Source organism: Acipenser ruthenus, chromosome 47 (assembly GCF_902713425.1).
Source record: "Acipenser ruthenus chromosome 47, fAciRut3.2 maternal haplotype, whole genome shotgun sequence".
NCBI lineage: Eukaryota > Metazoa > Chordata > Actinopteri > Acipenseriformes > Acipenseridae > Acipenser > Acipenser ruthenus.
In genome coordinates, this window is record NC_081235.1 from 4,713,416 (window position 1) to 4,739,653 (window position 26,238).

General features: G+C 45.2%; 1 protein-coding gene across 3 annotated transcripts; it reads left to right on the plus strand.

Moving 5' to 3' along the window:
• The first annotated feature begins 199 nt into the window (after window positions 1–199).
• On the plus strand, window positions 200–13,114 carry LOC131721050 (mesoderm induction early response protein 2-like). Of its 3 annotated transcripts, none has more exons than XM_059014080.1 (13): window positions 279–365; window positions 2,076–2,163; window positions 3,528–3,667; window positions 4,237–4,362; window positions 4,929–5,052; window positions 5,338–5,432; window positions 5,586–5,655; window positions 6,141–6,292; window positions 6,671–6,752; window positions 7,259–7,353; window positions 7,752–7,879; window positions 8,448–8,590; window positions 10,987–13,114. In XM_059014080.1, exons 1-13 carry the CDS (start codon window positions 357–359, stop codon window positions 11,499–11,501), a joined length of 1,767 nt encoding a protein of 588 aa, XP_058870063.1. In that variant the 5' UTR covers window positions 279–356; the 3' UTR covers window positions 11,502–13,114. The 3 variants fall into 3 exon arrangements, with proteins under 3 accessions (XP_058870062.1, XP_058870063.1, XP_058870064.1); XM_059014081.1 differs by lacking the exon at window positions 279–365 and adding an exon at window positions 1,155–1,221; XM_059014079.1 differs by lacking the exon at window positions 2,076–2,163 and having other exon boundaries at window positions 200–365.
• The last annotated feature ends 13,124 nt before the right edge of the window (window positions 13,115–26,238 follow it).

Below are 26,238 nucleotides of genomic sequence, written 5' to 3' on the forward strand. Positions count from 1 at the left end.
TTTTTTATTTATTTTTATTTATTAATTATTATTATTATTATTATGATTATTATTATTAAATACAACCTCAAGGATAGGTTATGATGTGCTATTACGAACTTCTTAAAAAAAAAAAGAGTGAAGTAGAGGTACCCTATAAAAACCGAGTCATATTAAAATGTGTACCTAGACAAATAATATTATTGTTGTTATTTATTTTTCTCTTAAAAGTAATATGTACCCCGTCCTTTCGCCACACCCTGTAGTGGAACATCCTATGCTACATTATTATAACATTAGTTATCAGCCAGAAACATCAACGCCTATTGTAGCTCTCTGCTACATCCGGGCATTCCACTCAGCCTGCGTAGAACGGAATGGCGGAGGTAAGTGAGCCAAAGGGCTGGGGGTGAATAATAATCATATATTTTTTTCTAAAACAGCCGCGTCTTGCTGGGTTTCAACCGGCACAGACTGTCAATTAGATGTTTCTCTCCCGGCTTCGAGGGTTCCGGGCGGTCATTTCGGCTTCAGCTCGGCTATTAAAATGAGTAAAGATGGGGTGTTCGCAACGCTGTCCTCGGGTCTGGTTTCTCGGCGTTCTTTAACATACACACAGCCATCCCCGAGCTGCCAGATAGTGAGCCATAGGAAAAGCGGCGACTCTGCTTCGCGGCGCTGCTCAAAAGTGTCCAAGGTGCGCCTCGATAAGCATGCGCCTTTAAATGACTGGATTGTTTGTAAACTAACTTGACTCATTTGGCAGAGCCAATGCAAAGAGCTACGGTCTAGAGCCAAGCATCTTTGCAGCCGTTATGTCATTTAATATGGCTTTATATGAAATTTCAGCACTAAGACGCTTGGGATAGCATCAGTAGCTGAATGCATACACCACGTAATGACCAAGACAGCGAGAAAGTTAAGGAGTTGCCAGCGGCTTTATTATTATTATTATTATTATTATTATTATTATTATTATTATTGCTGGTGTTGTTATTTTTATCACGTATGCTATATTAATACAGCTTTATTTTTTCTGAGTATGAAACATTAAAAATATTGTAGTTTTAAAGTACGCGAAAGAATTTGCTTCAGGTTTGATCAGCTCTACTGTACAGTCTGTATGACAGAAACTACACTGTCTTCAGTCAGGAGACACTAGCGCTACCGCTGCAGGTACAGGTGCTGTACTAGCTGTCCGAGTGAAGTAAACGCATTCTAACGTTATCATCGTGGTAAACGGTGAGTTAGTTTTCTCCGCTGTTGTTTCTTTTTTAGAGACCAGAAGTTATGTTCCCTCGAGTCGTACTGAAAGGTAGAGTAATACTAGCAGTGAATGTGTGTGAAGCATTGTAAGTACCAACACATACCCCTTCCGTTGCTAGTAAAGGGGGGGAGGGGGCTGTGGAGTTAGTTTTCATAGTATTTCCCTACTTTTGTCGTTTTAATGTCAACCCTAACTGATGCAAAGAAAATATATATATATATATATATATATATATATATATATATATATATATATATATATAAAGGAAGAGTGTAAATACAAAGAGAGAAGATAGATTTTAGAAGATAGATTTCAGCAGTATGAAACACTGGTCCCTGTTATTATCAGATGTTCTGTGTTTAAAGTGTATGGCTACGGAGGGCCACTGCAGTGATTGAACTGTAAGAGAAAGCATGTGATGCAGACTGCTTTATAGACAGTTGACCACTTTGGAATGCTGCAGCAGAGAAAACAATGACAGCATTCCAATCATTTGAAAGATGCCACTCCTCCAAAGGTGGGAGTTTGTCCCTGTGAGAGTGCTTCTGTCTGCTGTCTGTAATGATATCTGAATGACAGAGCCCTACTTTGAGACACATTGAGCAGGTAATGCAGATATACATACACAGCATGGCTCTTTGTGATCCCTGGTGGTAGTTAGCTGATAATACTGTTGTTGTTTTTCAATTTTCAGTCTTGATCTTGATCTTGGTCTGGTGGAATGCAGGGGTTCCAGAGCTGGCAGGGGCAGTGGGGCCATGGCCCCCCACTCTGTGGGGAGTCTCATGCTCTGACATTATGTGCTTTCTCCTTTGTGTCTCCCCTAAAGACCTCCGTCCGAAGACAGAGCCCCAGGGTAGCGTTGTATCGAACCCGCAATCCATGTCCTGTACAGAACGGCCTTCAGACTGCAGGAGGTACCGCCCCTTTTACTGATCTTCATAAACCGTGACGTCATCGCCGGCCAATCCAGCGCCTGGGTTGTCTGCGCTACACTGTCGGAACCCACTTTAGAACAGGATGTGTTCAATTGATCTAAAGGGTGTCGGATCTTAATACGACCGCCAATGAAATCATACTGTAGGGGCGTCACGATTCACTAATCTCACGATACCTATCGTGATATGCAGGTTGCGATACAATATGCATCGCGATACATGCAATGGTCTGATGGGGCTGCCTGTATGATGCATAATAAGATCAAACGATCCTCTAATGACGGGCTATAATGTTAAGACAAACATGAAATGGGATAGGGAGAGTATGTATCCATACCACTTATAAAAACCCTCTTATTCTTCACTCAAGAGCACCTTGGTGAACTACAGTGAGCTCTGTTGTGGTCTTGTGATATTAAAATCCACCACTGTTAAGATCAATTGGGGAGAACCCCTTGAGTTTTAAAGTCCCATTCCGTTATGGCACCCTAAAAGTTACTGCTAGCGGAGCAGAATCGTGGATTATAATTGGGGCTTGAATTTTTCGTTTTTTAGAGTTTGGGGGTGTTTTTTTATTATGATTTGTCAAAATCGGTTATTCTCTGTTATTAAAAATAAACGACACTCAAACGCATCAGTTTTCAGTTTCAATAATACCTTGCGTGTATGTTTTACTAATGCATATACACATGTTAACTTACTGTGTTGAAGTGAGGACGTCCACGTTAGCATTCAGGAGAACTCGGGATGCATTCTGAATCAGAATTGTGAGAAGTATTTCATTTTGCGCTGCAGTCCCGCCCGCGTGTCTATCACACTGTAATGTTGGGGTTCGGATGTGCTGAAGTTTCATTACTACAGCACACACATACACATTGCTTTCCAACTTCTCAGCTCGCTTCCAGGTTTATCAATAAAGCTTATTGATCACAAGTGAGTTTATGCAAGCAGTTAGAAGGCAAACACTAATACACCGCTGCAAAGCAATACTGAAAAACAAGCTTAAAGTTAACAGGAGAGTTTAACCAATTGACTTATTAGCCTTTTAATAAAAATGATTATTGTATTAATCGTAATACTGATGCTGTTTTTATTCATTTCAGTAAGTCTTTGCACACTGCCGAGATTAAATTGAACTCAATAGCTGTTTAATGCACTACTGTTGAATACGTGTACATGGTTACTTTAGATGATATGGGATAAGAAAGTGTGAAAAGCGTGGTGGGACAATTCTACCAAACCTGCTACCTTACCTGCTTGCAAAGGAGTCTCAAACGTCCTTCGCTAGAGCAGATTGCAGACGTTGATCTCCGGGCCTCACAGTCATGTTTTCTCTCCGCTAGCTGGCTCAATGGGCTCCGATGAACACGGATTCAATCTAGCCGAGATCCTGTCGCACAGCTATGGCTCCCGGGAGCACCAGGAGGAGTGTGAAGCTCAGAAATCCCTAGACGAGCTGGAGAAGAGCCTCCACGGCTCGGAGGTACTGTGCTGCCACCCCTATTGCTTTTAGCAGCAAGCTGCAAGAGAGCTGCGTGAGACCGCAGCCACTTCCACTCGTCTGGAAGGCAAGCTTTTCAGCAGCTGATAGGAGACCTGCTGAATTTGGGGAGACCATAAAGGACAGCAGGTACCGGACCAGAATCTGTAACTCTGAAACAAGCGTTACGATTACATTGCAGTGGATCATTAACCTGCACTGGGTCCCGCTCTGTATCTTTATAACAAACCTGAGCCAACACAGTTCCTTTAGCCACACAGGTTTTATATTTTTTAAGATACACAAGCGTTTCTCTCTTGTTCCAGACGGGTCAGCGCTTGCAATACAGTGTGTTTCAACCCATGTATGGAAATAACTCCTATTGCATAGCAGTTTCACCCATTCCAGGTTTTACTACGAGCCACAGTGTACAGATACCAAACTCAGGTGTGTCTTATTAAACTCATGGTAAAACCAGGACTGGATCAAACTGCAGTGCAATGGGAGTGTTCTTCCCTCCCTGGTTCCGTCCCGTTGTTTATTAACCCCCTCTGGCTGTGCTTGCTCCGCAGGGAAGCGAGATGCCTCTGGAGGAGCTGCTGGCTCTGTACGGGTACGAGGCCTCAGACCCCGTCTCTGAACACGACAGCGAGGGTCACGACCTCCCGCACAGCCTGCCCGACATGACGCTGGACAAGGTGAGCCTGCCGGAGAAGCGCTCCCGTCCGCACTGTCGGATATCGCGTCGCACGCAGGGTCATGGATAACAGAGATCTCTGCAGTTAGAGGAGAGAGGTCCGAATCGGCAACACAATGCTGAGCTGTATTAATAAACACCCTGCACGTCCTGGGACGTCTTCTTAAAATGAAGAAAGGTTTTTATTGAAGGTTTAAGGCATTGGAAAACAAGGCATAATGTATTAATACTTTTAAACGTGTGTTCAGTGTACAGGATGATGTCTCTATGCAGGACAAGATGCACTGAAATATTGACAAGTCTGTGGTTGATTTCTGATACATGGTTTATAACGTGGAGCAAGGCTGCTATAGGTGCCATTTTGGGTAATTTTAGGCTCATATCTGAAAAGTTAAATTCAAGTCAGTTTTACTGTGTGGTTTATGTGACACAGCAGAACTAATCTATACATTTTGACTAGTTAAACTCGCACAGTATAGACCTTCAATGAAAAGCTTTCTTCATTTTAAGAAGACGTCCCAGGGTCAACACATGGTAACATATGTCTCTTGTATTGATTTTTGGTAGGAGCAGATTGCTAAGGACCTGCTGTCTGGAGAGGAGGAGGAGGAAGCCCAGTCCTCCGCAGACGACCTCACTCCGTCCGTCACATCCCACGATGCATCTGACCTCTTCCCACATCCGCTGCACAGTACGTTTTATACACAGGGGTTTGATAAAGGAGGTAGCTCCTAACATCAGATGATCACACGAATTAAAGATCTGCTTTTATCATTTAGACTATATAATAGTATGACTTCTATAAGAAATCGTAAAGACGACTAATATGTGAATATGTATCAATATTAAAATGTAATACTGTTTATTAGTCAGCGATCTTTGTGCTTGATCACAATCTGTTACTCGGTGTCAGTGCGTTGACTGAATGTTTTCCTGGTTCATGTGAATTAAGAAGAACTGGAAACTTGTTTTCTAGCAAACTCCATTGTGGACGAGGATAAAGATTCGTCCTCCAGCTCCTCAGAGGAAGAGTCTGAGGACGATTCAGTTCCCTCGAACGAGTGCAGGAAGGTGGGTGGAGCTGTCGAGCGTGTTCTTCAGATGGGCTCTAATGCCTTGTGTGTTCCTACAGGACCGCTTGACCTTTCCCCATTTCAAAACCTTTACGATTTGAAAGCAGCATGCATCACAGAGCGGTCAGTTAAGCCTTATTTTATGTTTTAGGACATTATGGTGGGACCTCAGTACCAGGCAATGATACCTCCACTCATCCTGTACACACACCAAGAAAGAGGTAAGGCAGTGCAGGGCAACACGCTAATGATGTGATTCACTGAGCTGGTATTTGTAAAGGCAACTGGCCTAGATCATTAAGTGACCAAGTGATGATCCATTCACAGAGCCCAGATATCGTTTCTTTAACTCTCTTCTCTCCTGCTCTGGATGCAGTTGCGGTGGCATTACCTGTTGTGGGCGGGGTTAACCAGAGCAGGCAGGGCTGCCTGGTGTGGGTGGGGTTAACCAGAGCAGGCAGGGCTACCTGGTGTGGGCGGGGTTACCCAGAGCAGGCGGGGCTACCTGGTGTGGGCGGGGTTGCCCAGAGCAGGTGGGGCTACCTGGTGTGGGCAGGGTTAACCAGAGCAGGCGGGGTTACTCGGTGTGGGCGGGGTTCCTCAGTGCAGGCGGGGTGACCCGGAGTGGGTGGGGCTACTCGTGGGCAGGGTTTGCCGGCATGGGCAGGGTTATCTGGTTCTGAGTGCTTGTTTCTCCTCTGGCCAGCGTACGAGAGCGAGGACCAGCTGCTGTGGGACCCCCACGTGCTGCCGGAGGGGGAGGTGGAGCGATTCCTGCGCAGGGCGGAGAGGAGGTCCTGTGAGGAGGCCAGTTTGGAGAGCCTGCAGGAGGAAACGCTGGTCAGGGACAACGAGCAGGTGAGGAGGGGAGAGGAGAGAGGGGAGGAGACGGGAAGGTGAGGGGGAGGGAGAACGGGGAAGAGAGGAAGTAACTTTCTAAACCCGACTACGCCACCCAAGGCAAACTGAGTGCTAGGACACTTTATCAATAGAGTGCACTACACTGAAACTCCTGTTCTGTGCAGGCATTTCAGTGTTACAAACGTGCGCCATCATTCCTGAAAGCATCCTGAATTGAAGCCCCTGTTGCTTTGCTCCCTCGTTTGTTTTTTGCTGTATTAATATAAGGGTGGTTTACTGTGAACTAATAGCCGTGCTCATTAAATAGAACGTCCTTGAGTTGCTGTAGACTTCCGCTGCCCGCGTGCTCTTTGATGAGAACATTCCACTCCACAGGCCCTGTACGAGCTGGTGAAATGTCATTTTAACACTGAAGAAGCGCTGAGAAGACTGCGGTTCAATGTGAAAGTAATAAGAGGTAACACCTCGCTCTCTTTTTTTTCAGCCATCGTTTAAAAGTTAAAGAAACCAAGTCAAGCAGACAAACGTTTTGGCTAGTGCCTTGTTTGCTGAATACTGAACACAAAAAAGTTTGTCTGCTTGACTTGGTTTTCCGTATAGTTTTACCTTTGAAATTGTGAAGTTGATTCAGTGGACTAAAAGCTGACCCATCTCTCTCTCTCTCCCATCCTCTCTGTCTCTCTCTGTCTCCCCCTCCTCTCTTTTTCTCTCTCCCCCTCCTCTCTCTCTCCCCCTCCTCTCTCTCTCTCTCCCTCCTCTCTCTCCCCTTCTCTCCCCTCCTCTCTCTCTCCCCCTCCTCTCTCCCTCCTATCTCTCCCCCTTCTCTCCCCTCCTCTCTCTAACTCCCCTCCTCTCTCTCTCCCCCTTCTCTCTCTCTCTCTCCCCCTCCTCTCGCCTCCTCTCCCCCCTCCTCTCTCTCTTTCTCTCTCTCTCCCCCCTCTCCCCCCCTCTCTCTCTGTTCAGACGAGTTGTGTGCATGGAGCGAGGATGAGTGTCGGAACTTCGAGCACGGCTACCGGGTTCACGGCAAGAACTTCCACCTCATACAGGCCAACAAAGTAGGTTGCCTTTCATCACAGAAAAGCTGTTCAGACCACAGTCGCATTCGCATATTTCCCCAGATGACCTCGGGTAGAAAAACGTGCGTTGAATGAGCATTGGTTTTCATAAAACCGTGTCTAGCAGGTCAGGTTTTCTCAGACTGTTTGTTTTACAACCAGTCATAGAGACCTCCAACTGAAAACTGTGGAAAAATGCAAAGAGCAAACAAGAAGGAAGAACTGTACCACTGTTACTCTACACAAGTTTCAAACATATTCTGGGGACCGCCTGGGGGTGATGCACAGTGCTGGAGATGCATATTATAGCAGGAATGCCAGCCGTTTTGATGCATACTGCACCAGGTTAAGCCTTGCACACGACAGAGCCCTACCTGACCCTCTCTCTGGCTCCCCAGGTGCGGACTCGCTCGGTGGGTGAGTGCGTGGAATATTACTACATGTGGAAGAAGTCAGATCGGTATGAGTATTTCACGCAACAGACAAGATTCGGGAGGAAAAAGTTCAGCCTACACCCAGAGACAATGTAAGTAATACTGCAAGCAGTGCCCACGTTGCACGCATACGCCCTGCCAGTGGTGTGATGCTTCAGTAATACTTTGCACTGACATAGATGTAACCCCATATAATGAAACATGTTCGTTTCTGTGATTTATTCTTCGATTATTATATTGCACTGGACCAGTTTTCTTTATACAGTAGGAGGCTTTATTAACTTCTGATTAAGTCTAAAGAAAAAGAAAACTCCTAAATGGCATTGCATTTTTAAACATAGATTTACAGCATTACTTATAATAATAATAATAATAATAATAATAATAATAATAATAATAATAATTAACATGAACTTGGTGTTCTGTAAGTCCCAGTACAGGGACAATGGTAACTACTTTATCCTGGCGTTCAATCAGTTAAGACAGAGATCACACATTAGTCTTGTGACCACCAGGAGACGGTCGTGCAGCATGACCAGCCGGAGCTCTGAGGACCAGTGTCCCTTGGATCACCAGCCAGCCACACCACTAGAAAGAATAGAAATTGCCCTCAACACTTGTCTGTCTCCCACCCTGACCCCTGCTCTGTTGTCCTCACAGAGACGATGGTGATCAGGACATGGACTCGGGCGAGGGGGACGGCGCAAACCACTCGCGGAGCTCCCCCTCAACCCCAGTGCCCTCCACCACCAGCCAGCTGGACTCCCAGTTCCTCCAGGACCCTCTCCACCTGGGGGCCACAGGTAAGGGCCGCTGTGCCTGTTGTCAGGGTCCCGGGAGCATAGGGACCTCGATCAGCTGGCTCCAGAGCTGAAGTGGCAGCTCCCTGACCACACTGATAATTATTCAGGACGTTAGCCTGGCTGTTCCTTACCCTACACTGCAGCTCCCTCCACGCACACAGGTTAGAGATCCCACCAGTGTAAGACCCACGCTTTAGCCTTGGGCTTTTGGGATTTAAACTCACAGCCGTCAGGCTCTGCTAGGTAAGGTAAGGGAGCAGCTCTCACTAAATTCAGTTTAGGGACAAAAAAACACAGTAACTATGGAGTCTGTAGCCAGCGTCTCCCCTTTACCGTTGAAGAAAGTTGCGCTATCCATCACAACGGTTCAGCGCTACCTTCCAGTGCACAGTGAGTGGGGCAGGGAGAACCGCAGGTGCTGGGGTACGGGAACAACCCATTGCAGAAACGTTTAAGCCGCTGTCCACACTCCATGTGCGCATGCAATAATGAACACGCAGGGGTTGCCAGCAACGGGGAAAAGTGTGTGAGTTTGAATTTATTTCGGTTTATCATTGGATTCCATCTTCAAATGGTTTTAGTTTCCTTTTAGAATTTGTGTTTAAGCATTGTGTAGTGATTGTTTTGTTTAATGTGTATATGTGTGTGTGTGTTTTTTTTTGCCATTTATTTTTGTTTTTATGCATTTCATTTATTCAACCAGCAGAAGAATCCTTGAGCTATACATCTCATGTCCAAGGGGGTCGTAGCGGGAGGCGACAAACACGCATACAGTTAAAACCGTAACGACACAGTTGAGCTTTAGACGCATACAGGTAAACCACACGCTACGATTACATGCAGGAGCGATCTGACTAATGCTTTATGAAGGTTAACAGTGACCATGCAGGAGCGATCTGACTAATGCTTTATGAAGGTTAACAGTGACCATGCAGGAGCGATCTGACTAATGCTTTATGAAGGTTAACAGTGACCATGCAGGAGCGATCTGACTAATGCTTTATGAAGGTTAACAGTGACCATGCAGGAGCGATCTGACTAATGCTTTATGAAGGTTAACAGTGACCATGCAGGAGCGATCTGACTAATGCTTTATGAAGGTTAACAGTGACCATGCAGGAGCGATCTGACTAATGCTTTATGAAGGTTAACAGTGACCATGCAGGAGCGATCTGACTAATGCTTTATGAAGGTTAACAGTGACCATGCAGGAGCGATCTGACTAATGCTTTATGAAGGTTAACAGTGACCATGCAGGAGCGATCTGACTAATGCTTTATGAAGGTTAACAGTGACCATGCAGGAGCGATCTGACTAATGCTTTATGAAGGTTAACAGTGACCATGCAGGAGCGATCTGACTAATGCTTTATGAAGGTTAACAGTGACCATGCAGGAGCGATCTGACTAATGCTTTATGAAGGTTAACAGTGACCATGCAGGAGCGATCTGACTAATGCTTTATGAAGGTTAACAGTGACCATGCAGGAGCGATCTGACTAATGCTTCATGAAGAACAGCCAGCAGAAACGAATACAAATATCTCTGCTCTGCGTTTTTAATTTCATTTTATTGTCTAACGCAAAGTGCTGGGATGAAAATAGGGGGGTTTTCATTTTAGAACATTCTTTTAAAATTCGAAACGCATGTTCAGATATTCTGCTGGAATTAACTGGAAAACCAGAACCCCCATCAAATGACCTGCTATAAAGACAGGAGAGGAACACTCCGCACTCCAGTAAAATATATGTTACTTATTTTGGATGCTGTTCATGCAGTTGGTTTACTTTTGCGTGATATCTGTTTGATCCAGTCATTGGTCAATCCTGTTTTATGAACGGATACAAACTTTGTACTTTTTGCCACCAAATACATTTCAAGCACTGTTTGTTTGAATATTCCAACTTTTGTCCCAGCACCAGGGATGGAAATTAGACTCCTATTGCATAGTGGTTAGATCCAGTCCTGGTTTTACTATGAAAATATTAAACATAACTGAAAAAACAAACATTTGAAGTAGTTTTGGACACGTAATAAATATATTATTCAAAGCTAACCCACTATCTCCTCACGTGAGGTCATCATGTGTTTGCGTCTACTATGTGTCTCTATATAAAGACTAGAAGAGTTTTTTTTTATTCAACCCCACATGAGGTCGCCATGCAATTTGATCCATTCCTGGTTTTACTATGAGTTTAATTAGACACAACTGAGCTTGTTACCTAGACACTGTTAAAACCTGGAATGGGTGAAACTGCTATGCAGTCGGAGTCTCTTTCCATCTCTGCAGCACTGTAATGTAATACATGTTGTTAATATGGTTGGAGTCTGGTACCAGCAGAACCACGGCCTACCTATTCCTGTCTCGAAGATGTAAAGTCTTATCTGTGTTCCCAGACGAAGAGAGGCAGGAGAGCAGAGAGTTCATCATCGAGGGGAACGCGAGTGAGACCAACAACGAGGAGGAGGAGGAGGAGAGGGAGCCCCTGTACCGACTCAGCCAGCCTCCCTCCGCATCCTCCAGCACAGACTGTCCGTACAGCAGCCCGACCACGGAGCCCTCTGCTGGGCAGCCCTCCAGGAGCCCTGCCTCCACCAGCCAGGAACTGAACCTGCCAGACAGCGTGTTCTACCAGCTGCAGCTGGACCCCTTCGCCACGCACACACCCGAGCCGCCCACAGACCTCGCCGCCGCCGCCAAGAGGTTACAGGTCGGGTTTAGCCTCCCTGAAAGTTTCCCCGCAGAGCCGTCCCGGCCCGTCTCCCCGGCAACGACGACGGGGCAGGTGTCCGTATCCTTGACTACCGACTTTGGACCAATCAGTGTTAGCGATGTAAATAGTTTTCTCAGTGGCCAGATGCCCATGTGCCCCCCCAGCACAGTGCAGCAGTCTGAACCTTTATCTCAATGAAATCAAAACTTAAAATATATATATATATAAAAAAAAGCTGAGCAAACAGTATTGCAGGGCTAGAAATAAGACTCCCATTGCACAGCAGTTTGATCCATTCCTGGTTTTACTATGAGTTTGATAAGACACACCTGAGTTTGTTACCTATAAACTGTGGCTAGTCAAGCTCCTAGTAAAACCTGGAACGGGTGAAACTGCTATGCAGTAGGAGTCTTATTTCCATCCCTGTGTTGGTTGTGTTAGTCTTTGCGTCCCAGATGAAATCACAAGCAATAGGTTCTTCTCAACGCGCTGCACGTCTGTCAGACAAATACCGTGTTACCATGCGTTTAACTAAATCAAGTAACTTTTATAGCAGTTGAAACACAAGAGTTTGAGCAACCTGCTACTATTGACTACAGTAACACAACGCTAACGTCTTTAAATGACGATAACGGACAGTAGGTGTAAGAAACCTAAATGAAGCAGACAAACGTTTCGGCCGCCGCTTTCTTCAGTGTGATTCTGAAGAAGTCGCTCGCTCGACCGTTTCTCTTTCTTGCAGCTTCAACTCGTTATTCTGAGCGTTTTGCACGTGTCGGTGACGACAGGAAGCAAATCAAACGTAGGTGGCTGGCAAACCGTAGACCTCGGGCGATGTTTTGAGATGGGTCTGTGTTGTGAAAGGAATGATGGTCAAGAGCACTCCGTTCTCGCACCCTGGGTTCAGAAAGGGCATTTGTTTTGGGTCGGCAGCTCACCCCTCTCACATACAGCAAGGTACGGTGCTTCCCTTTTATAAGGCGGCCCTTTATACTGTGGAACCGGTTATACGGTGGTATGGTCATGGCTCCCACACTAGTATCCTTGTTATAAGGCAGAACACAAAAAGCACGGTCTCTAAACTACGGCTCCCGTCTACAGCGTTATAAAGGGGGAGCACTGTGCCTAGAAATGCAGAACGACCCCCCTGGGTTTTAGTTTAGGGTGTAGCTCCCAAAAACCTTTCTCTACTGCAAGTTTGGGGGATGCACAGGCCCCCCAAGAAACTGAAAGCCGCCGTGCTGTACTCTCTGTGTGGTGTGGTTTTTTTAATTACATTTTTTTATATGCATTTTATTTTTTTTCGTCTGGCAGAACTGCATTCAGCCCGAGGTGTGATTATTCTACCTGATTGTAGCAGGTTTATTTGTGATCATCAGACTTTTTGTGTGAGTCTATATTATTATCTATATGTTTGAAGTCACAGAAACACTTTTATATACAGTGTATATTTGTACTTTTATATATATTTTTTTGTAAAAAAAACAAAGAAGAAAATATATGAAAAACAAGAGGCATTTCCCCCCCAACCTTTTTGCTCACTTCCAGCGCTCCAGACTACATCGCTGTGGACCAAAGCACTTTGAGAAACAGAAATTTTGTCTTACCAGAAGCAAATACCAGACGCTTCCAAATTGTTTCTATAGAGGGCGCCACCAGTGTGTTGTGTCATGCTGGACAGCCTGGCCATGTGTGCTACACGCCACAAGGGGGCAGTCTTACTACGTCACACACTGAGAATGAAAGCACGGGACAGGCTAGGATTATACAACACGGCAGAGATTTTAAAAAATATATTTTTTAGGGACAAACCCTTGGGGTGGGTGGGAGGGGTGCATGATCATTTTACTCTCTTAACATTGAACCACTTGTTCCAAAATGTAAAACAAAAAATGACGTTATGATACAGGTTAAGGTTAAGTGCAGGTCGTGGTAGATTGTAACGGATTTAGTTCCTCTCCCACTACATCATTATTGCAGTACAGCTTTGAGAGACCACAGCAGTATAAGGACCAGCGGCCAGTTGCTATAAAACACCTGCAGTTCAGATTCCCAGTGGCTTGTGCCGAACCCCCGATTTAACAAGAACAACTCGGGCATTTTTACACAGTCAGCTCGTTAATGCTATTGTTGTGTTGAAACGTATGTAGTGAATTACTCGATTATTAAAACCAAGAAAAGCATAACGTTCTGCTGCGGTAACCGTGTCCGTGTTGAGCAGCTGGACTGTGCCGCTATTCCCAGTCGACCCCCCCTGGCCCTTGTAGAGTGTATGACCTTTATTAACGTGACTTTGCATTTGGTATTTGACCGTACAGTCGTGTGTGTGTGGGTAGGTGGGTGGCTGTGGGTGTGTGTGTGAACCACACCAAACCCAGCTCGGATATTGTACTTTGGCTCCCATGCTCCGTTTTGTCGACGCAGCCCCAGTCTGTGTTTCCCCTGCTGGGTAGAACTGTGCTCAGATGTGTGCTCCGTTGCTTCCAATTCCAAGCTAGGATGCTTTCAAGCACAAACCCCTTAATCCTGGGGGGAAAGAAAGTTGCGCTGGGTGTTGTATAGGCGGTAGATGTCGTGTTGCAGTGCCTACCCACGTGTGGCGTCTTTTCCTCCTGTGTGCCGGCTCAGCCCGCATTGGGAACACTTTGCTAACTCGCTGCAGGGAGGAGCGTTATCCGGAGGGGGGGGAGCCGGAGAGCGTGGAGCGCAGTGGAAACGCAGCTCTGTGGGAATTTCAAAACCACCACAGTGTTTGCTCAGCTTCTTTTACAAAACCTATTTATTTATTATTATTATTATTATTATTATTATTATTATTATTATTATTATTATTATTATTATTATGGTTTCATTTTAACAGTTTCTCAGATGTGGCATCGGTGATGTCTCCTATTTATTTATTTTTCAGCGCAATCTTTTTTTTTTTCATTTTTACTGAATAGTTTTATGAAGAAGAAAAAAAATATTTTTGTTTACAATTTCTGAGGGGATTTTAAAGGGGGGAGGATCTGGGTATATATTCTGTTTCTTTACTCCACAAAGAAACCTTTTGTAAATATTTTTGTTTTTTTTGTATTATAAAAACAGTATATTGAGCCATTTATTGACACTGGACTATTTCACACACACACACACACACACACACACACACACTGCGATATCATCTTCTCAAGGACAATAAACTTGTAAATCTTTGTTAATACTTGTGAGTCTAATGTGTCTGTTATTTATTGATGAGCAGAAAAAAGATCGCTGTGGATTACTGCGGTGTCCCACGGTAAAAACAGGGATAGAAACAAGACTCCCATTGCTTAGCAGTTTGATCCATTCCTGGTTTTCCTATGAGTTTAATCAGACACCTGAGCTTGTTACCTGTACACTGTGGCTAATCAAGCTTGTAGAAAATTTTGAAAGTTGCCATTGCAGTATTAGCCACCAGGGGGCAGTACTAGTATGATAGTCAATCAATCAATCTTTATTTTATATAGCATACAGTACCATACAGTAGCATCTTTCATCTCCATGCCAACGAGAGGCAGAGGATGTCTTCTATTCCTTTACTGTAACCCTGAAAGCGTCCTGTTCATTTAATCTAGTTTCTCATTCTCACGTGGATCTCTACAGTAAACGCTTGCTATGCTGCTCAATGCATGCAGCTAGAAAGCTTGACAGCAGACATGAGATATTCTTCTTCTCCCCCGATACTGGTCTCGCCTTGCATCTACACCACATCCAGATTGCTGGTGTCCGTTTGATTTGTTTCCCCCAAGCTTCCCTCCAGTTGCCAGGAATGGGAATGTGGTTCCTGGCACGCTCCGGCCTTTTCCGCGATTCATGAACGCTGTGCACGGAGCTGGAATTCACCTTGGACTTCCCCCACTCGCACAGACTCACAATGAAAGTCTGGGAGCTGCCTGGTTTCTCTTTCAGCTTATCGACCAGCAGGAGTATCCAGGCTGCACCTTTTCTCTGGTCACAATTCTTCATGAATATCGCCAAGTGAGCCGGGCAAGGAGCTGGGTCATTGTCGAGGGGCAAACAACCTTTCCTGACAGTCCTCGACCACACTAAAGCAGGCACTGAACTGTGCGGCACATTAATGTTCTCTGTGGGGGCTAGTTTGAGACCCCCAAACTCATTTCTCTTGAGCCAGATTCAAACCCTGCAGGGTAAGTGTAGGGCACGCTGGGTTATCCAGCCGCCTCCCCTTGATTTTGCAGAAACTGCTTTGTGTGTAAGCTGATTGTGTGGACTGCATGCAAGCGCGCCTGGGCTGAGAAATGGTAGAGATAAAACAGTCTGCTGAAATTCAGACGAGCGTGGAGGCCCTGCATGACGGCACGCAGACAGCGCAACAGTCAAGATGAGAGGATAGCAGGAGGAAGAATTACACCAGATTACTGTTGTGTGTGTGTTTTCCATAATATGATACCAGGCGAATAGCATTGAATTGATACAGCGCTCGTCGTGTGGTGCACTGTTCCATCTTTCCTGCTCTGTATTCGACGCACACTCTGTTGATGGTCCAGTTTGTTAACAAGTAGTTCAAGTCACGTTTCTTCCCCCTCCTTGGATCCTGCTTGGCACGCTTGTCCTACGATCAGGCACACTGCCGCAGCTACAGTATTTACAGCTGGCTTCAAAATAACCTCTACGCTCATGAACAAAATCGGGTTTTGAACAAAACAGGAAAGGGATTTCATTTTTCCTACTAGTGTTTTTGTTTAACAGGAAATGGTTTTTTTTTTTTTTTGTTATTTTCGATTTTTTTTTGTTTTTTTAAATCCCCCGTGTTGGTGACATCACTGTTGAAAAATGCCACTTTTGGCCCAGGTCCACTCCAATAATATCCACTTGGTGAGATTCCCATGTTCCTGTGCCACGCGTCAGTCTCATGTGGCTCTGTAATAAGAGGGACGCAGGTTCTGTTTAACAACACAGTCCTGCTTGTTAATAACATTTCCACAGCATGTTGCACACGGCACTGCTGTCCAGGGGTGGTCATGCTATCCAAAGGCTAACACTACAACTGAACCCCTGCCTCTGCTTCCCTGTGCTTTACCATGCCTTCACAATGCGTGTCAACTCTTTCCATGCCTTTGCTATGGTAAATCGGTACCACAGCAAACATTTCTAAGGACAGTAAAAGACAAGCGTCTATAAAATTTTGCTTACAAGTGATGACAAAATCTGTAATATTTACTACGTTGTTGTTTATGGTATAGTGGGCCCACAAAGAAGTTCATTTATTCAGGTATAGGTAGTTCTAAGGCGAAACAACTTCCCCAGTAAATGTTGCATTTGTGGTTGTTAAAAGTCCCATCTTGGAGACCCTTGTCCTTGGCAGTAGTATTGCGAAAGTAAAGGGGGGATTAAAGCCGTTTCTTGCAGTTGAAACCTGCAGACATGCTGGGCACTCTGGTCTGCATGTATCTGCAGTGACGCTCCCGTCACGGGCGATGCAGTGTACGATAGCGAGTCCGATCGTGCCGTTTCAATCTGCTCCAAGTTTAAAGGATGTAATTATGTTCATTTAATGGGCATTCCACTGGCTCCCTTCCCAGAATAACTTGTTTCTGAAACGTGTTGATGTTGGACTCCTAGCTTCTCCTGCCCGCTTTCCTAAACGAGTCGGCCAGTCCCACTGGTTGTGATGCAGGAGTGGCAATGCGCCGTTAGGGGAAAAGTATTTGTCAGGGGGGGGCTCCTTCAATAACATTCCCAAGTGCTGAAGCACACAAAACAGAACTGAAAACAAAGTGAAGATTTGTAGTATTCGGATCTAAGTTTACGAGCGAGAGGCCATTTCACCCATCAGTGCTCGTCCAGTTCCTAGCAGCAGATTCATCCTAAAATGTTGTCAAGTTGGGTGTTAATGGATCCCCATGATTCAGCATCAGCAACATGGCTAGATAACTCATTCTATACCCTGTCCCTCTGTGAAAAAGTGTCTCCTTCCCTCTGTCTCCACTTCCACCAAGAGGTTTGATACAGCAAAGTTGCCTCAAACTAGATCTCCTGGAGACAGGTTTCAACCCACTATTCCTGAAAAAAGTGACTTTGTCTTCCCTTGGCTTTATAAGGGGTCCCAACTTGAAGGAGGTAGAAACTTAGCAGTAACTTTTTGTAGCTACACTTTTTAAATCCAGCAGTTGCCATGCAGCGGATGGAATTGTGCCCTCCTCCTGGCGGAGTGGCTCCAGTTGGACTGTTCAAAGCAGGATGCTGGACAGGTTGAGCAGCGTCGATGAGCTGATAGCGAGCCTCTGTTTCTCTGTGGGGTCTTGGCTTCAGAAACCTTGCTGGCATCTTCGGTCGTCCGCGCTGCGAAAAAATCCATATGGTCTCCAAGTCAAAACAACGTCTCTTTGAAATAGAAAAGAAAACAAATTCTTATCTTGCCTCGATGATAAGGTCTCTTGTTTTTGGGTTTAAATTGATTATTTATATATATATATATATATATATATATATATATATATATATATATATAGTATATAGTTGTTGTTTTGAAGAAAGAAAACTCTTGTTAAGCAATATTATCAGCCACCATCGTGTTTGTTTTTTGGAGACCCCCGTGCTTAACTGACTGTACTGTGAGATTCGAGGAAATGGAAACAATCCATCAGAACTGTGGTGTGTGTGCGTGCGTGTGCGTGTGTGTGTGTGTGTGTGTGTGTGTGCATGTGTGTGTGTATGCGTGTGTATGTGTGTGTTAGTGAGGGCATGTGTGTGTGTATATGAGTGTGTGTATGCGTGTGTATGTGTGTGTTTATATGAGTGTGTGTGTGGAGACTTGTACTCAGTTAAAGGATGCTTGTACTGAGTTAAGGGATGCTGTTTAAGTCAATACAGAATGTGATTTGCCTGTTCACTTCCAGGAATTCGCTCTTATCGGACGTTGAACTTGCTTTGAGCTTGTCTGGACTGAACAGCCTTCCTCATTCCATTTAAATCACGTAACAATGTGACCAAATCCTCGACATTTACAGAAGAACAGAAGAAAGTTTACGAACGAGAGGAGGCCCTTCAGCCCATCAGTGCTCGTCCGGTTCAGAGCAGCTGATTGATCTCAGAACTTTGTCAAAGGATCCCTGTGATTCAGCATCCACAGCATGACTTCACCTCTGGCCAAAAATTCTATCAGGGGGTGGTGCTGTGTGCGTGTCCTTTTAACCATACATGTGCGTGACGTTCCCTGCGTCCGTGACTCCACTCCAGCTCACTTTCCTAAATCATGCCGTGCCGTTCCTCGCGTTCCCAGTTTCTGATGACTCTCGCTTCAGATGCGTGGCCGGCCCGCGAGATCAGAGCCTGGGCAGGAAGTCTTTAGGAAGCCTGGCTGTGTGAGTCACAGTCCGACCTTTCCAAGAACAAGGGAGAACCTCTCGGCCCGCAGGCTTGACCTGCTCCTGGGTTTGCATCTGACTCCTCAGGAAACCAGAGAAGGTTACTGGTATCCTGAAGTGTAATTCACTTTAACTGAGCCACCAGGCAGAGTGTAATCAGAAAACCAAACGACACACAGTTCAGCTGGAACGGATTTCAGCTTTTGTGCATTTGAGCAGGGGATGAAAAACGGAAAGGATTTTTTTACTTTTCTGGCATCGCTCCCGACCTTTGTTTTGACAAGGACAAGCCGGCTGTTTTTATTGGCCCCAAAAGTATTACCCACCTTTATCCAAACAAGCCCTCTGTTAAAGCGAGGCTGCGGGGCGGCCATACTGACAGGCATGATGGATAGCTCTGTGTGTGTCGCTGGAGCCCTGGACTCTAGTGGGTGGAAAGTTCTGAACCCCCGCAAACTTCTTCTGTTTCGTGAGTCTTGTGAATCGTGGTGCTCATACAGAGCGGCTCCCCACATTATTTCTTCATGGTATTTTTGCAGTTTTGCCATGCTGTTTCCCATAGTTTACCCTGGTTTACCATGCTTCTTTTATATATATTTTTTACCATACCTCGCTATTCATTCCAAAGCTTGTCTATGCTTTGTTCTGCTTTATTACACTTTGCTATGCGTTTACTATGGGAAACTTTTATAAGGGAAACACGGTGGGTAATGCACAGGGAGTAGGGGAAGACATAAACGCAGCGAGCCGCGGGCAAAAAAACACACCATGATGATAGAATGGAATAGGTCATTTATTTTTACAGATTAAACATTGCTGCCGCCACGGGGAGCTCTGAATTCAAACCTTGCCCTTGTGACGTCACGCTGATACAAGCTGGCTGTTGAAATATAAACTATAAACACGCTTTGGACTATGCGAAGTAGAGCAGGTGAGGGACAAATCACTACCCCTCACAGCTCTGCAGCCTCTCGAGTCCTGACCTGAACTGCCCCTCAGTACGTCCTGTCTGCCACCAATGTTACCCACGCTGTGGTTCTTTCTGCTCTACCAACAGCAGCTTTGTCCCGATACAGCTGCCCATGTGCTGCTTCAGTGCAGAGCCATGCTGCTAAAGATGCAGTGCTCGGGGCTCAGCCTCTCCCCCCCTCTCAAATTCAAATTCAAATTCAAATTCAACTTCTCTCCCTCTCTCTCTCTCTGTGTCTCTCTCTCTCTCTGTGTCTCTCTCCCTCTCTCTCTCTCTCTCTGTGTCTCTCTCTCTCCCTCTCTCTCTCTCTCTCTTTCTCTCTGTGTCTCTGTGCGTGTCTCTCTCTCTCTCTCTCCCTCTCTCTCTCTCTCTCTCTCTCTCTCTGTGTCTCTGTGTGTGTCTCTCTCTCCTCTCTCTCTCTCTCTTCTCTATGTCTGTGTGTGTCTGCGTCTCTCTCTCTCTCTGTGTGTGTGTCTCTCTCATTCTCTCTCTCTCTGTGTCTCTCTCTCTGTCTCTCTCTCTCTCTCTCTCTCTCTGTGTCTCTGTGTGTGTGTCTCTCTCTCCTCTCTCTATATGTCTGTGTGTGTCTGCGTCTCTCTCTCATTCTCTCATTCTCTCTCTCTCTCTCTCTCTCTCTCTCTCTCTCTCTGAGGTACATGCTATGGATGAAAACCTCTATACATGTTTTTTCTGTTATATAGTTACATGTTTTGAATACTACTTGTGTTATGTGCCTGTAAGGCCTAACATATTTTTTGTTATGGTCTATGATAATTGTACCCTTTAGAGGACGCACATTTCCTCTCTCTCTCTCAATTCAATTCAATTTCAATTCAAAGTGCTTTACTGGAATGACTCTCTCTCTCTCTCTCTCCAGAGCAGTGTTGTCGTGTGCTGTCCCACTCGGCTCTATCTGTGTTTGTTCAGCCCTGGTCGTGAGCGGCCCCTCCGACCAGCAGTCCCAGCGTGCCTCTAATCCTGCTCAGATTAGCCTGCCCCGCCCACCCCAAACCTCTGTATGCTGGGAGTATTGTGGATGCTGTGACGTAGATGAGATTTTGTACTGTAGAGTCACAAACCCCGCAAGGTACAGAGAACATCTAGATGACAGGCAGTGTATTATTTTCACACTGTACTACTATAGCAGTGTGTTATTGCATCAGGAGGGTCTGATAGAGAAATAACAACAATGATCATTGTCTTTAAAACCTTTGATTGTGTATATCTCAAAAGACGCTGTGTTACGTAGCAGAGAGAGCACAGTCGATGCCATGCGTGGTGGAGATGCAGTCAGCAACATGAATATAGAGAGATGCGCTTTATAGATGCTTCATAGACGATTCAGAGCAAGCTAGAAACTTCAGCAACTGCTTTTGATTTACTGTGGGCTTCGACAATCACATTGAATTCCATTTCATAATGGTTTGCCGGTCATAAACGGGATTGACGACAGTGGAAATAAAAGAAAACCCTAACATTGCCCACGCTATTCCCGCAGTGTGCAGAGCTCAGAGCCCAGGAAGCACCCAAGTGCTCCGCTCACAGCATTCCTGAACGTGTCGGGCAATTAAATGGAAATCCACGGCAGAAATGAGTTCACAAGCGCCGTTCACTACAGTCTTTGGCTGCCAGTAAATCACAGCGATTCTTCAGCAAAGGAAATATTGTTCTTTTGTTTCCTAAATATATAATTCTAGGATCTACGGGCCAGACCTCAGAAGCTTCCATTTGCTCCCTGTGTTCCGGTTTGTGTCTCTCCGTTCCCGCAGGAGCAGTGCTGGGATTTGATTTCCGCTCCGTGCAGCAGAGCTCCTGCCCAGGGCTCGGGCAGGTCAGAGGTCGTCAGAATGCAGGTCTACTAGACTTAGTTTCTTTACCTTAGCATTTTTACATTGTGGGTTATTCTACACTGCAGAACATATAATCATATATATATATATATATATATATATATAGTGTAATAAAACGGGCATGTTTGTAAATATATGTCTAATCCTGTAAACTCTGGAAAGAGACGTGATCTGGTTTTCCTCTCTGCTAACCAAAGCCAGATGCTTGCTTTACCCTGCAATACCACTTATCAGAAAATTAAAGGGTTCTGCTTGAGATTTGCACAGCCAGCATTTAAAACAAAACAAAAACTATATAAAAAAGAAAAGCACTCACTTTCCGTCTGTACATCTTCCCATCTGTACTTCACGTTTCAGATATTGTGGAAAACGTTTGAAATTGTGCTGAAACTTGCAGTTTGCAGTGTTTAGCAGAAGTATCAGGTGGCGGGAGGCCGGAAGAGCTCCCTTCTCGTTAAGACAGAGCCGCAGTGTCTCTGTCTACAGAGGTCCTGAATCTGGAGCACACCTGGGAGGGAGCGATAGCTCCTTCACAGTAATATTCTCCACCGTGCTGCAGCCTCCTCTGAAAGGACATTGTTCCTCTGCCTCCCGAAGAGCCAAGGCTGTTTATTTTCACGGCAAATGAAAGCACCGGCCGCCATTCCTTGGATGTCTGCGACGTGACCTTTTGAAAATTCCTCTTTGTACCGAATTGATTCTGTGTAAATAAACAGCGGGGCGAGGGGGGGGGGAGGAGCAGTGAAAAGACTTTCTTCATCTCCAGGGAGGCCTGCGGGCGCGATCGGATCAGGACGGTTCTGTTGCTGTGCCCGGCCAGATGTGGCGTCCGCACAGGTGTTGAACGCAAAGCATGACTGGACGCTCAACCCCGCGCTGTGAAGCATGTTGAGAACATCTTGTGGCTTAGTTTTGATGAGCCAAGACGAGCTCGTGGAAGAGTAACTCTGTGTACAGGACTTGTCACCATGATGTTATTACCCTGAAGAAGTGTGGTGTAGACTAGAATTCAATCATTACAAAGGAATGGATTCCTTTATCTCATCTGGCTTACAGATGTCATCCCATGCATAGAACACTGCCGCACGATTAGCACCTCTGTGTTTAATAGTAGATCATGAGTACTTGGAGACCTGGGCTTATCTATGAAACTGAAGGATCTGCAGTATTTTCTCAAAAATCTTACTGTTATTATTTATTTCTTAGCAGACGCCCTTATCCAGGGCGACCTACAATTGTTACAAGATATCACATTATTTCACATTATACAGATATCACTTTTTTTTTTTTTACATACAATTACCCATTTATACAGTTGGGTTTTTACTGGAGCAATCTAGCAGTGTCCCCCACCTGGGATTGAACCCACGACCCTCCAGTCAAGAGTCCAGCACCCTAACCACTACTCCACACTGCTGCCCAAGTATAGGCGCATGCGTATATAATGCGTGATTATAGAGTACTGCTCTTGATCTAAAGTAGCATCGATGGGGTCAGCTGTATCTTGCTCCATCAGTAGACTGTGCCCCAGAGTCCTGGCGTCTGCTCATCTCAGCGAGTAAGCATTTCTCTTTCACTGTGGAGCTCACAGCTTTGTACCACTGATCTTATCTTTCTATTGACTCCCGGCAACTAGACACAGAAAGGTTAGATTGCATCAGCATTCGGATGAACGCATGGGGTATTTCAATGAGAGGCAATGGACAGCAAAAGCACGCTCTCGTCAGCTTGGAGACATGGAATAAAGTACAGCAGAACGTGAATCAGATTCTGAGCCGAGAACTCATTTGACCAACTTGAGAGTATGTTCCCTGTTCTCTAACCTTGTTACCCCATAGCTACAAGGTCACCCCCAATTGCATTAAATACACTACATTTCCAAATAATGACATGGTCGTTTCTATGTAGCATATGCCCTGCAACTGAAAGGCTTTTTCCAAAGTGCAGCTCTGGATCCCTCTTCACTACAGCTGCGTCACTACATCTCTAGTAAGCACGCAGCGTGCAAAGTCTGATGGAAATCCAGAATGACTCAGCAGGTTTAACAAGCAAACTGAAATATCTGCCAGATGTTTACACAGAGTGTGTGGAGGTGGTGTGGGGGAGGTTCCTGTCGTTCTGAACATATGGAATCGCTTAACCCACAGAATCTATTTCCACTTTGGTATTTTGCCTTCGGCGCAGCAATCCGTTTGCATTTTTGCCGGGTCACTGACTGTAGGGTACATTCCTGAGAAGCTGCGGCCCCTGCGAATGGAGCTCCAGTCTGGGGAAGGCTAAAGCACCGACTGTTATAAAGCCAAGAGAGGCACGTCTGCACACTTCGTTCTCCATTCGACTGCCGGAGAGACTTGGTTGTTCCGTGAAATTATTCTGGGAGATGGTTTTGAGTTTTAGGATTTCGCCCCTTGTAATTTTCTCTGCAGGTCATTGGAAACTTGTAATAAGTAGCCTTACAAAGTGACCACACACTGACTAGATGCAGAGCAGGATAGACAGAGTTTAGGTGTGTGTGTCACGCCGAGCACACTGTTTACTGCTGTAACAGAGAAGACACCAGGAAACAGATGGGATGCGATCTCCAGTGACTGAGTCACCAGCAGTGAGGTGCGATGTACTGGCAGGGGGGCGGGTTTAGTGACCGACACGGCTCTAACCTGCGCCCCCTTTACAACATGACCCAGATAGGGAGACGGGAAAAGGGGGGCGAGGACCGATTACTCAGCTCCCCAGGGAAAGAATTAGGAAAGACGTCCAGAGCCACAGACCTCATCTGGAACAGGAAGTTGGAGTTTGTATCATTTAGGAGAAACTTGCTGGCATTCTGGGAACTTGTCTCTCTTGTCTATTTTGCTCACTTTATTCGTTCTTTTTAAATGGAAATCGTTTGCCCCAGCCAGTGGTGGCTTTACTCAGCTCTTAACCCTAGACCTAATGTCACTTTTACCATATTGGGAGCCACAGCATTTCAATTTAGAAACTTTGTGAATATCAGAGACTCTTATTGTAAAAAGGTTGAGAAATACAAATTCAATCAAATGAAATGCGTATGGGACACAGAATAGACTTCCAATTGCATCCAGGCACTTCACAGGTATGCTTAAGATAGTTTTAAACATTCAATAATCATGCAAAATATTATTAGAGCTCCTGTCTGTGTTCCAAGGTACAATAAGAGACTCCTCCTAGCAAACTAATGACCTACTCAACTGACTCAAGTCTTAACTAAACAACGCAATCCACAGCGAATGGAAAAATAAAAAAAACACAGACGTGAGTTTAGAATTGGTTTCTCAAGCTGGCCTGTCATTTGTTTGTTTTTTTACACACTCATATTTCATTTTGCAGAGTATACACTCAGACATGCAGAATCCTTCACCATTGCTTTAAGTATATTGTCCAAACTTTAAACAAGATACATTTTGCATTGCTGTCTATACACTCTTTGGTCAATGTGTGTATTATTAGACTATGCCAAGTTTCCTAGCAACACTGTGCTTTATAATGCATATCTGTTTTCCTGGTGAACATACCCCATAGAGTTCACATAAAACGTTAAAAAAAATCAAAAAATGACCGATAAGGCTTGCGTGTTGCCCTTGATATTTTAACAAGCATGCTTTAGCAGAACATCTGTAGAACCACTTGTTCTTCCAGCCTGTGATTTTACAAAACAAATAAATAAAAGAATGACTATGTGTATATTTAGAAAAGCTGTGCTTTTGAAATGCTGCTTATGGAAACGCCATCCAGGCTTTGACGCGAGGGCACTGAAACCACGGGCAGATTCCCAGAAACCACCAAGGGATAGACTGTGCCGGGTGCCTGGGGCTTTGAGTCTGTCCCGGGTTAGTGCTTCTGCCCTGATGATGTCTGATGATCCTTCCTCAGTGTTCATCACCAACTAATCAAAACGGGACATCCTAACGGAACCAGCAAAACTAAAGGGAGGCGGCATCACACTGTAACGCTGGGCAGGCTGGTTCAGTCTAATCCAGGCCAGAAGGCAGTATAGAGAGTCCAGACTCGGACTGCAGGTACAAGCACATTCATTTTAGCAGTCAGTTGTTTCAGAACATCCACAGCCTAGTCCCACAGTGCCAGTCTATAGCATGTTCCTATAATTAAGTGCAGATAGACGTAGGCCAGAGGGAAGGAGACCCTTCACACAGAGAGTGGTGAAGGTAGGGAATGGGCTACTTCGTCATGTTGTTGTGGCAGAATCGCTTGGATCCTTTAAGATCCAAGTTGACAAAGTTCTGAGATCAATCAGCTGTTAGGAACCGGACAAGCTTAGATGGGCTGAATGGCCTCCTCTCGTTCGTACATTTTCTTACGTTCTTATACATTATTCAGCCCGCTGGTTAACCCACGTTACTCGAGATACATCCATGGCACGTCTACACAGCTCTCCGTCCTCCTCGCGACTGAGAGACATTCAACCCAGTAGGTGGCGCTAAAGACCCGTATCTGTTACTTGAAGGTACAGTAACCAGTTTGTAAAGGATAATTATAAAAACATTTTTAAATGTATTTATTTAGAGAATAAAAACGTCTGATCGTAACAGGGTGGAGGCTGGGAGCGTGAACCAGCAACCCCGGCTCTTTTGCATTCATAGTTTTAGAGCGTTTAACCTCATCTCAACTCACCGACAGGGAACAGAATCCGTAATGCGAGTGAATCACGCAACACAAGTATACTCTCAGCTCATGACTGGGAGCTAAGTGTTGGTGGTAAATGGTCTGTTGATCAGACCTCTCTGGTA